Raw genomic sequence first — 13,176 nt, 5'->3', positions numbered from 1 at the left:
ATTAAGAGAAATAAAAAAACAGCAGCATTCCAAAAATGAAGCTCTTGTGAAAATCAAACCCTTATCAGAAAAATCCTTCTCCAGAATTCCCTGAAGCACCTTTCAAGAGATTAAATTTTGAGATTTTTTTTTTTCTCAACTTTATTTATTCTCACCAAGGGGTCATATATCTTATGGTACTTTAGCCATCTTGCTTCACAGTTAACTAACCTATTTTTCACTTCTGAAATTGAAGATCCTCACTTAGTATCTCATGCTTCTAATTAAACAAAAAGATACCATGATAAGCTACCTCTCTCACACACATGAAATCCACTATCATGAGAATGCCAGAATAACCACCAAGTATCTAGCAGAATTATACCTGGTGTCTCTCTGTACTAAATGCATGGAATTCAAGACTAAGTACTTCAGACATGCCTAAAGATTCTCACAAGTCAACTAGATTCCAAAAATATTCCACTTTCATGAAGATAAACATTTCCCTTTTTGTTTTATCATATCCTTGGTCTAGATTTTCTATGGTTAGTTTTCTTGTTTCATCATCTGACAGCAAAACCTCATAATATATTGCATGGTCCATTTGTAGGCAGTTCAATATTTAAAATATCCAGGAAAAGAATGAAGCATTCTCAGAATGTAGTTTGGGATAATTAACATTGACTATGATACATTGGATATATAACTTCATCCAATGATTGCACTTCTCTACCTAATAGCTAGCTAAAGATTTGGTCAAATAGTTCAACAAAAGGGGATAAAGAACTTGCTCAAAGCAAAACTTGATCATTCAACAAATCATTTGGGAGCCTCTACAGGCTGTTGCACAGAAATAGACAGCAGGGGATGAATAAAAACAAAAAAGGAAACACAATAGCAGTCTCTTATTTGTCTGAGACATGCTTTGAAAGTATTAAACTGAATTTAGAGACCAACTGAAATAGAAAGTCTGCTCATCCTTCCCCAAGTGACCAATTTCAATCTTCATTGAAGACTCCAAGTTGCTAGAATTTCTGCAAGTTCAAAGACATCTTTGACTTTAATTTTCTGCTCTTTAATCAACAGTAAGTTGAATCATCTCCAACCCCTCATCTTCTTCTTCTAATACTCTACAGCCCCAGGCCCCCAATCCTTTGGGCACATATATGTCATGTACACATGCATAAGCTGTAGGCTGTGCTTGTGGAATGTCTCCTAGTTAGATGCATGGTTAGTTTAATTGTCCTTGGTTACATCGTGATTCGTTGTTAGGTCCAAGTTAGTGTTTCCTATTGTGAAGGATTGGAAGCTTCTACCTTGCCTTTAGTTTGTACACAAACTTAAAATATTGAAATATTAAAATATCAGGTCATGATCTGCAAACAAGAAAAAATAAATAGAATGGATCGCATCTAGCAAGCCCTGCTTCGTTCTAAAGGAAGATAAAACTATGGATAAGATGACTTACCTTAGAAAGAATAGAACAACTAAAATTTGAGAATCTTAAGGTTTTTAAAATTGGTGACTCTCTTGCTTTTCAGATAGATAGATAGATAGATCCCCTAACATTAACATTTAGGTTAGAGACAGTGAAAGCAGAACCAAAATCGACAACAGTAAGTAAACAAGGAAAATGAATATTCTTTCTACCCTAAGCATGATGCAAATTGCAAACTAGTAATGTGTATCATGGGATCTTGGTGAGCTCTTTTTGTCTGCAACTTTACCCATGCTGGAGTTGGACCAACACAACACGTTTCATGGCTTCTTTCGGCACGCAACTTTCTAGTCGAACGCGTGACTCACAGGCCACAGCCCCACTTGCCATTCCCATCCATCCATGATTGGATCTTGAAATGAACACCACCACCACCACCCCCTCTGCCCTCTGGCCTGCCTCTTGCCATATTCTATTTCAAAACTTCCTTTTTATTTTTCCATCAACTTCTCACCTTGTATTGGTTTCAAATCTTGACACGGCACCATTTCCTTCTTTTTCAATGAACCATAATAGTGTTCCATGGACTCTCTTGCACATGGATTCATATGTTCCAGTGCCTTTTACACACTGATCCATATTATGTACTAGGGGTTCTAGGAGACTTTCATCTTTATAGTCTACATCAGAATGGTGACATTTTTTATCCAAATTTATCCATTTTAAAATTTAATTACATGTTTTTTATTCTCTCAAGTCTTGATTACCGATTACCAAAAAAAAAAAGTCTGGATTTAAGTCAACCTTTGACAGGTGCAGTGATAGTAGGCTTCCTAGAAATATAGAGTAAAGGAGAAAGAGTTCTAGATGCTTACCAAAATGTAACTGGGAGGAATAGTTGCTGTCGATTTGTCGGCGAGTGCTTTCCCTTTTTTATCATTTGCAATGGAGTTACTACACCAGGCCTTTTTCTTTTCACTTTCTCCTTTAAATCTCGCCAAGGCTTCTTATTTTCACACTTGCAGTTCAACATTTGCAACATTCAGAATCTGAAAAATTCATTTGACGCGCCACATCTCCCTGGGAGAAAGTGTTCTAGCAAGACTTGAACACGAAACTAAGTTAAGGCCTTGCCCTGTACACACACAAGAAAAGGAAGAAAGAACTGTCAATGGGCTTTGCTTAATGGGCAGGAACTAGAACATGATGTTGAACTGATAAAATACCTTCTGGGGGTTTGGTAAGAGGAGGAAATTTTTGACAACCAGGGAATGCTAAGAGCTGTTGCATTAGGATAATGGGAGGATATCACAGGGAAACTATGATTTCAAAATGTTAAACCTGTTTGTTATTGCTACAACACAAGACTTGGTTAGTGTTGACCCAGTTCTAATAAAGCAACCCATTCCAAATTGAATCATATATTTCACCTGCTGAAGTGTCTTTAATCTTAAACAAGAGGAAGAAGTTGAAAAACTAAGGTACACAGAAGAGACAAGAGGAAGAAGTTTAGGAAGATGAAAATAACCTTCAAATTTTTGGAGATTCTGCAATCCAACTCTAGCAAGGACCTCAACGGCTTCCATTATCAGCTGTACAAATAAAATGTCAATAATTTATAACATAAAGAAACCAATAAAATTCATAAAGACATTTCACACTTACATAAGTCAGTTGAACCTTGTGAACCAAACCTATCCATAAAAAGTTGAGTTAATCGGGTGACGTCATGTCTCACGTCTTTGAGCTCATTCTCCATCTTTTCCATTTTTTGCTGATTTTTTTCTCTTTCCAATCGTATCTCATTGTCTTTCTTAGTGAGGCGACGACTAGCAAGTGTAACTCCTACACCTGCACCACGAACCCGCCCGGGACGTTCCTTCCCAATGACTACCTCAAAAGCATTGTCTTGGGCAGCGAAGTGTCTCTTACCTCCGGAAGTTGTTTCTCTAATTCGTTATCAAGTTTTTCCTATAAAAAAATGTAAAATAAGTTAGTTTATACCATGATAGAAAATATTAGTATTCTCTATAAGCTAAATTTAATTGAAACAAAAGATCATACTTGCAATCTCTCTCGGCAGCCGGATTTATGAAGCTACCATCTTTTCTTTGGTGAGTTCTCTTATAAAATTTAACTCTGGTAACATCCTCACCTTCAGCCTCCTAAACAACCAACCATGACAAAAGATTAAAATCATGTGAATAAGAAACTCACCATCTCATGTGCAAGTTGTGTACTTGGTTTGTGAATTAAATCGATTTACAAAACCAAAATCAGATAATTGGACTAGGACAACAAGTGGCTGACTCAACTTAGAAGACATAGCTACGTCACATGCGTATTAAGTAGAGTGAACCCGAGCACAACTACTTGACTTTATCAAATTAACTAAACAAGGACACAGAAATGAAACCAAGTAAAATCACAAACAAAACAAGTAACAAATTAAGCCATGGTTTAGTCTGCTCTCTTGACTTCTTGGGAAATATAGCTAATGCTTTCTTTTTTGACATATCTTATTTTAGCTTACTTTTCTTGTAGATTTGTTCAAGAAAAGTAGACATTGATATTAAAGGACAAGGGGTGGGACAAAAAGTGTTCCTAAAAATTAACCCAGCATATGAGACGATGTAGACATATCAACTAAATTTGATTCTTCAATGAACAACCCACATGGTAATTATGGCTGGTTATCAAGTAAATTAATTTCTGATCCTTAATGTCACTAAAATCTCATCGACTTCATAATTTCTCCATTTTCACAAGATGTGAATAACAAACTTACCATCTCATGTTCAAGTTGTGCAAAACTCATCCGACCAGTTGTATGAGATATATTTTGTTTTTCTCTGGCCCTTTTATTCTTTGCAGACATTTCCTACCATATATCAAACACATGTTTGTCATATATTTTATAAGTAAATGGGTAAAGTAAAAATAGAATTCTATTATGATAAAAAAATATTAAAATCACAGAAACTGCTTAAAAAATTGTATACCTTCCACTCTTCAGATGTCCACTTGACTTTGAGGTACTCCCATTGATTTGATGGAACCTCTATGGGACTAGTAGGACGAGGAGCATCATATATGTTCGCGTATTTTTCTTTTGTCTCTTTCAATAATTTAACCTTAAAATCCTTCCATGCATGACCTAACTTAATTAAAAAAATGCGTCGACCTTCATCTGACACATTAAATTTATCCTAATAAAGAAGATACATTAGTAGATGTGAAATCCCATGAATTAATAACATAAATAAGATAATAAAGGATGTCATTATACCTTAAGTCTGGCCCATGCATCTAATTTGTGATGTAATGGAACCTTTCTCCAATCTGGATAGTTCAATGGTAACCTGACTGGATCCCTAGCAAGTATCCCTATGTACGTGGATGCCTCAGTACTACATTTTCCAACCATAGCGTTGTCTTTATTGAGATCCACATCTTTCTTCCCAACTCTGTCGTTAATTTTTTTTCCTATGGTACGCCCTCGCCCTCTTTTATGCCCTACATTTGAAAAATGTGACAACATTAGTGTCTATCCCAGTATAAGTTACAACAATCATTTTAAATATGCTTGAAATTGAAAAGTAGAAATCAAATATTGTACCTGAAGAGGACGCAGTCGTACCATGGTCAGCGTCACTTTGGTCCTCGTGGTCCAAAGCATTATCATAATCACAATCTTCATAATTCTCATCCATCATTTAACAAGAATCTATGTATCCAAACAATGATCAGTTAAAAAACCATCAATATCCAACACAAAAATAATACATGTTAAGAATTATAGATCCTCACACTAAGAATGAAACTAGTTAGAACAAAAGGTGATAAGATGTTGAATTCCAATCCACAATGACAAACACAAATCTGATATGCTTTTATATTGTTGGAAAAAAAAGAAAATGCATATATCAAAAAAGATAGGAAAAGGGTCCAAGAAAAGAAAATAAAAGACACTCTAAGCATTAACATATCCCCAACTAAATTTAATATACAAACTAAGATAACTCCTCTAAATCAACAGTTTCTCCTATTAAATCTGCCCTTGACAAACTAACATCAACATCACCAATGTTCAATTGCCTTAATTCCATAGTTTGTGTGGTCATATGTCGGAATTCTTCAGCAGAGTCATTTTCCACGGCACCATCCATATCAAACACATCACGTATTGTTGTCTTTAGAGCAATAACCCAACCTTGGTTTATTGGGTCTGTCACATAAAACACCTGTTCTGCTTGGCTAGGGAAGACAAATGGATCATCAGATAATTTTTTCCCAGTATGCATTAAATGACTAAAGTTTACACGTGTTAAGTCTGTAGATTCTTTAATCAATGCTCTGTTACTTGTGTCAGCCCAATCACAACGGAATAATATTGTCTTCAATTCTGCTGAATATTCCAACTCAACCACTTCTCCGTAACATGCCATAGTAATGAACATTTCCATCACGGGGTTGAGTATCTCTACGACTAGCATAGCTTGATGTTACTGCTGTTACAACTATTCCACTATTTTGAGTTTGACGATTGGCTTCACGATCTTTGGTGTGAAAACGTGCACCATTCAAAATGTACCCCTTATACTTTTTTACTTCCCGATTGGGACCTTTAGCTAGCCTTTGGATAATATGAGGTACCTCTTCCCCTGATTCCCTTTGCTTGTCCACCTAATCAATTCAACATTATTTTAGAAAAAGGAAACCAAAGATAGATGCTTTGATATCTAAATACTTAATGTTGCTTACATGAATTCAGAACCATTCGATGAATTGCTCGCATGCAGTTTTTCTCTTTGTTGTTGCCGTACTTTATAGCTCAATTCTGCTTTAAGCTCTTCCAAATGGAGTCTATATTTAAAGAAGTCACATTAGGTAAGACAAATATTAGAGCTAAAGTAACATTAGTGTTGATACTTACTTCCGATATTTATCGATGGGATCATAATGCAATAGAACATATCGATGAGCTCGTTGCATCTCTTTCCAATCTAACTGTATCATCACAGCACTCCCTAAAGGTCTCCCATTAGTTGAAAAAATCCAGTGTTGCTGCTCTGACTGTAGATTTCCGTTATCAAGATTCCTTTTTGGACGGGAATAACGAGTCTCAAGTCCATCAATATGTTGAGAACAAAATGTTAGGCATTCATTTGCAATGTACCCTTCTGCAATAGATCCTTCTGGGTATCTATTATTACGCTTGTAGTCCTTCAGGGTCTTGTTGAATCTAATAACATACAAAATAACTTTAAGAAAACGAATATCCAAAAGATCCTTGAAGTATCCTGAAAGTTACAAAAGCATCAATTACTAACCTTTCAAATGGATACATCCACCTGTAATGGACTGGTCCACCAAGTAATACCTCTCGTGGTAAATGAACCAACAGATGAATCATAACGTCAAAGAATGTAGGAGGAAAGATTCTTTCAAGATTGCATAAAATTTCAGCAATACTTGCTTCAAGATGGTTCAGATTTTCTTTTGTACCAACCTTAGCACAGAGACATCGAAAGAACCCAAACAGTGATAATAACACCAACTTCACATTCTTTATTGGATGTACACGTATTGCCACAGGAAGGAGTTGCTGCATTAAAACATGACAATCATGGCTCTTTAATCCAGAAATATTCCTTTCATTTACTTGCACACAACGTGATATATTTCCAGAATAACCATCAGGGACCTTTAAACCATCCAAAGCTCTACAAAATTGTTCTTTTTCAGCCTTAGACATTGTATGGCTTGCTGGAGGGATTTTCAACTTGGTGCTTCCCTCTAATTTTTGTGGATGCAAGGATGGCCTAATGTTCATCTCTTGCAAATCCAGTCGAGCCTCCAACTTGTCCTTCGATTTATCTTTCAATTCCAACAACGTACCAATGATGTTGTCACACACATTTTTTTCTACATGCATAACATCTAGATTATGGCGTAGTAGAATATCCTTCCAATAGGGTAACTCAAAGAATATACTTTTCTTTTTCCAATTAAATGGTAGTTCTTTTGTAGCAACTTTCTTCCGTTTACTACCACTATTCTTATCAAGTTCTTTCCCAAATGGCGGGAATTCCACACCTTCCATTTGAGCTAGTAAAGCAGTGCCTGAAAGGAGCTGTGGTGCTTGCCCAAACTCAACATGACCATTAAAACCTCTCTTATCCCATCGAAGTTTATGATTTTCCTTAAGGAATCGACGATGTCCCAAGTAACAATGCTTGCGACTATGTTTCAGCCATGTTGAACTAGTGTCCTTGTTGCAACAAGGGCATGCCAATGCTCCTTTTGTGCTCCAACCTGAAAGATTAGCATACGCTGGAAAGTCATTGATTGTCCATAAGAGGCATGCACGCAAGTTAAATGATTCTTTCTTCAACGAATCATATGTGTCAACACCATCCCACAATAACTTCAATTCATCTATCAATGGCTGTAAATAAACATCTATATTGTTTCCAGGTTGATTTGGCCCTGGAATCAATAATGTCAATATGAATGAAGTTTGTTTCATACACTTCCATGGTGGTAGATTATAAGGCACCACAACAACCGGCCAAGTGCTATGTGAACGATTCATACCATTTGGATTAAATCCATCACTTTCAAGCCCTAACCTTATATTTCGCGGATCAACACTGAAAGATCGATGTAATCCATCAAAATTCTTCCATGCTTCCCCATCTGCAGGATGACGTAGTTTCCCATCATCTATGCGTCCATCCTTATGCCATCTCATTTCAGATGAAGTTATAGATGATCTATACAACCTTTGAAGTCTTGGTATCAAAGGAAAGTGACGTAATACTTTTGCCGGAACATTCTTCTTACCTTCATACCTAGATGTACCACACTTAAGACAGGATTGTTCAGTAGATGCATTTTTCCAATATAACATGCAATCATTCGGACATGCATCAATCTTATTGTAACTGAGTCCCAAGTCCTTAACCATCTTCTTTGCTTCATATAAAGATTTTGGCAAAGTATTGTGTTGTGGTAATGCTTTTTTCAATAAATCCAACAACATAGAGAAAGACTTGTCACTCCAACCGCATAAGCACTTTATGTGGTATAGTGCAATAGTGAATGACAATCTTGTGAACTCCTTGCAGTCTGGATACAATGCCATCTCTACTGCTTCTATCAATCTCTCCCATTTTTCTGATTCATGTCTTACTCCATCCATGTGTTCGTTTGTGGTATAAACATCATGTTCTGAAAAAGTCTGACTAGGAAATGCATCATGAAGAATGTCATTCATGTTAACAATGCCTTGGTCTTCTTCACGAATCACATTATTCTCTCGTTGTTGTGGTAAATGAAGATCTAACTTCCCCATGGGAACTCCAAAACATGTAACCAGCCATAATTCCATCAACAATCAAGTGCTCAAACACTTCATCTCGTGTTCCTAGTCGGTGGTTGGTGCAGTTTACACATGGGCATGGAATCTTCTCTCCTAAGGTTACTTTAGAAAATGCAAAATCAAGGAATCCATTTACACCATCTTCATATGTATCGCCTGCACGGAATCCACGATCCCGTGATTTTCGAATCCAACTTCTATCCATTAAGTGGTAGATCAACTCAGCTGAATAACCTATCAAAAGATCAATTAAACTTTGTTCTAATACACCATAACTATAATACAAGTTAGGCCAAAGACCAGATTGAAGAAATTAAATTATAAGATGGAATTAGAATGAACCAGTTCTCCAACAAATTACCTAAGAGTACCAGAGTCTGGAGTTAACAGAAAAAAAAAAAGGCTGGCTGAATTAGATAGATAAGGAATTTAAACAACTCAAGAAAAAGAAGAAGAAAAAAATAAAGACAACTTAAATATTCCCTAAATCAAGAAGGTACTTGATGTAAATCTAATTCTAGGATTAGGGTTTCTTGGAAGGACTCCATAGAATTTAGGATTCGCCAAGAATCTTCCCGCAAATTATTCTAATAATGTTAAGGAATCCTATGGTGTAGAATTTAGGATTCGCCAAGAATCTTCCCCCAATATCAATCTAGAAAGCACATCCAGAGTCAACAACTGACTGTTACAAAACTGCCAAAAAATGGCTAAAGCTCTTTGTGACCTGAAATGAGTGGCCCTAAATACTTCGTTTTTGGTTCAGCAGATGATAAAGCTGATGAGAGATGAAAAACTAGACTCAGATATACAAGTACAATCTAGCGAAGATACAAAGTACAGGAGTGAAAGATGTGGCTGTTGTTGATTTGTTCCTGTTGTGTGCAAGAAGCTTGTCCTTGCTGGTCGGGGTCTTCTACCCTTAGTCTAGCCCCGTCCGTGAGAAGTTTGGATTCAGATTTGATGATAAATGAAGGCAGAATCCACAGCCACAGTGGATCTGGACTTGAACCACCAAGAACCTAGTAAAGCAACCTTTAAGTATTACTAACCAAGGACACCAAGCCTCTTGAATATTACACACCAAGGTACGATTCTAATCTTAGATCAGACAAATCTCATAGAAGAGCAGCAAAGTTGATAAACAATTAGTAAGTAATCTTGCTCATCCTATTGATTTCTTGGCTAATCAGACACTAAAGTTAGGTTTGTCTAGTTGCCATGGAAACCATGATCAAACTGCAATATAGGGTTGGGATTTGGAATTCTATGGTGTCCTATAAGGACCGATCACAAAAGTTACTCCATAGGCCATTTGCAAATTGCATCTTGGAGACATGGACTTAAATAATATTTACGGTTAGAAGTTAGTAACACTATATATATGCAATCAATTCCGTATTATACACTTGAACTAAATCTCATATGCGGTAACTTGCAATTTAAAGTATCCCCTGTTTTGACTCAACTTGACTAGTTTTGACCAAAAGAGTCCACGTTTTGCAAATTTCAACCTAAAACCTCTACACATATTCCATTATCCTCATTGAATCTGGAGGAAACCTGGATCATAACCGAGACACTTTTTATGCCAAATATCAATTAACCAAATGTTATATATTTCTTACTTTAATCACTCAACATATCGCTTATAAATAAGCATATACCACTGTTTGATTCCAATAAAAATGGTTAAAATATGGCATTGAAAAAAGTTTTGAAAAATCAACCAGCCAATTCAGGAACATAAAACTGGATCATGGCAATGGCTACAATTCTCAGCTTTTAAATGCTGGGGATTTCTCAAATCTGAAAATTTCATAAATCTTAATACGGCAAAACATTGCCCTCTTTTTGTTTGGAGCTTTGTAAATACTAGCCTAAACCACAGGCATTAGAGACTTGGGAAACATTTCTGTTCAAGAAAACTTCACAATTTTCTGCTTAAAATTTCTTGGTCCAAATTCCATTCAATAAAACTGGGAAGATAATCCTGAGAAGCCCCTATCGAGGCCTAATGCATGGTCCAATTTTTGAAATATAGCTTCTTTGATTCTTTTTGGTGCCACAAGGAAAAAAAGGCTATATCAAGGTTTTAATTTGAGGCTCTAATGTTTGAAATAAGAATGGGCAAAGTGTTCTAGCTGACAAAAGAAGTGATTGTCTCTGCTTATTCAGAATTTCATTCAAGACAAAAATGACCCCGAAGTGTGTTTGCAATACAGATGTGGTACCTCAATAAATGCCAAGAACAAAGTATAAATACACTAGAAAAATGAAGTTGGATTGTCCAAATGCTAGCTGATTAAACTCTAGCCCCTTGACATGGTAGAAGTGTTAATCTATTATTCATCCGGACAGACATAAATTGTTGAGCAAAAACCCCAAGCGAAGTGATTTATTAAAGCTTGGAATCTAGTCTGATTATTGTGGAATCAAAAACAGAGTTTAAGTACTTAGAAACCACTACAAACAAATGTCTACTTCTCATCCCTTTTTATAATTATTTACACCAGAAAGTCATGGCAGATGCACAAGTAACATAACAACGACAGCGTGAGAAAATCTTTCTTCCAGTTACAATCAAATTAAAAAAAAAATATATATCCCCAGACAATTGTTAGGTTCACAATTAGTGGTAAAAACTGCAACCGGATGAATCAGAAATAGACAAAAATTGAAATAAGAGCAACTGCTGTTCCAATGATTTAAAAGTGCAACCGGATGAATCCCTAATTGAATATTTAAAAGTGCAGAGCAACATTAACAGAATCAGCAATTGATTCAGTCACCTTTGAAGGGATGGAATTGGTCTATAGTTTGAGAGTTGGAAATCGATAGAGTCACCAAGACACCGTGGGTAAAGTCTGGTTTCGCCATTCTGGTCTTGATCACGAAGTTTCGGCTGGTCACTCTGGCCGAGTTAGAGGTGATATAACAAGCAGGCTTACAGCATTCATCAAACAAAACCAAAAACAAAAAAAACCTGCGAGCGTGAGCGAGAGCCCCACAAGAAAACTAATTGAAGCATAAAAGAAATTCATCGCCATTTTTGATCTATAACCCCACAAGAAAAACCCAAAATCCCAATGATTAGAAGGTAGAGCACAGACCTACCAAAAAACCCAAAGCTTAGAAAGGAGAAATTTACCGGCAAATGAGAGCAGTGCTTGAAGTCCGACTGCAGTGCTGCAAAGTAGATTATCTACTGCAGATACGGCAACGGCAACGGCAACGGCAACTGCAGTGCTTGAAGTCCGACTGCAGGGCTGGAGAGATAGCGCGACCGAGAGAGACTGCGGGACCGTGAGCAACCCGAGGCAGCAAGAGAAATCGTGAGCGAGAGACAGTGAACGGGAGAGAGCTAGAGAGCTGAGGCAAAAAGCGAGAGAGAGAGAGAGAGCTGGAGGCAGTGAACCAGAGGAACAGAGTGAGAGAGCGTGAGTGAGGCAGAGATAGAGAGCGATCGAGAGAGAATGAATGGGTTTATTCGACTCCCCGTCTTCTAAAAGTGAAAAACAGGCGGGTGAGTGAAAAATAGGCGGGGACTGAATTAGGGCAACCACGGCGTTTTCGTAAAACGCCGTGATAAACGGAGTGAGAAGTCGAGTGAGATGGCCATACGAAGTGCATTGGCCATACAACGGCGTTTTTTACAAACGCCGTTAAAAAGATTAGAGTTGGAGTGGGATGGTCATACGAAGTGCACTGGGCATACGACGGCGTTTATAACAAACGCCGTTAAAGACACATACAAGTTAGAGGCTTCAAGTACTGAAGTGGTCATACGAAGTGAGTGGACTTACGACGACGTTTCTAAAAAACGCCGTTATAAAGAGACATTCGACGGCGTTTGTGGTAAACGCCGTTAAAAATATATATACAACGGCGTTTTTTGGTAAACGCCGCTATAAGTTAACATACAACGGCGTTTTTGAAAAACGCCGCTATAGTCTTGCTCGAAGTGCCGCTGTAAGTCCGTTTTCTTGTTGTGAAATACTTTATCTCACACAAAAAAATAAAATTTTTTTTTTAATATAACCAAATTTTTTTTATTTATTTTTTCACTTTTTTTTCTTTACTTTTACTAAAAAAAAAATCACATTATAAAAAAAAAAAAAAAAAAAACTCTTTTATCTCTTTTTTTTTTTTTTTTTAGGTAATATAATTTATAAAATATATTTTATTATATTTTTTTTTTTCTCATCTCCCACACTCTTTTTATTTTTTTTTCTCCACCTCCCCCTCTCTCTCCCCCTCCATCCTTTCCTTTTTTTTTTTCCTAGCCCCTCCCCCCCCCCCCCTTCTTCCCTCCCCCTCCTCCTGGGGTCCTCTCCCGGTTGTTCTCTTCAAGAATTACTATGTGGGCTTC

At 36.9% G+C, this 13,176-nt stretch overlaps 1 protein-coding gene across 1 annotated transcript; it reads right to left on the bottom strand.

Annotated features, from left to right (window-relative positions):
• Positions 1–7,242: 7,242 nt before the first annotated feature.
• On the bottom strand, positions 7,243–8,777 carry LOC148998654 (uncharacterized). Its single transcript, XM_089141802.1, has 2 exons — positions 7,415–8,777; positions 7,243–7,286 (listed from the first exon to the last, which is right to left on the bottom strand). Exons 1-2 carry the CDS (start codon positions 8,775–8,777, stop codon positions 7,243–7,245), a joined length of 1,407 nt encoding a protein of 468 aa, XP_088997928.1.
• Between the last annotated feature and the right edge of the window lie 4,399 nt (positions 8,778–13,176).

This window comes from Hakea prostrata, unplaced genomic scaffold, assembly GCF_041222555.1.
Source record: "Hakea prostrata isolate BN-2017 unplaced genomic scaffold, UWA_Hpros_2 contig_204, whole genome shotgun sequence".
In the NCBI taxonomy this organism is placed as follows: Eukaryota; Viridiplantae; Streptophyta; class Magnoliopsida; order Proteales; family Proteaceae; genus Hakea; species Hakea prostrata.
Note: the sequence above shows the minus strand (reverse complement) of the source record. Positions and strands in the feature narration are given on the sequence as shown.

What these genes read in the sequence shown, in the direction of transcription:
- LOC148998654 (XM_089141802.1), bottom strand. Translation starts at nt 8,777, where the DNA reads ATGGGGAAGTTAGATCTTCATTTACCACAACAACGAGAGAATAATGTG. An exon ending in ATTTAATTGGAAAAAGAAAA is followed by an intron (nt 7,287 to 7,414) that starts GTATATTCTTTG and finishes GATAAATCGAAG; the next exon opens with GACAAGTTGGAGGCTCGACT.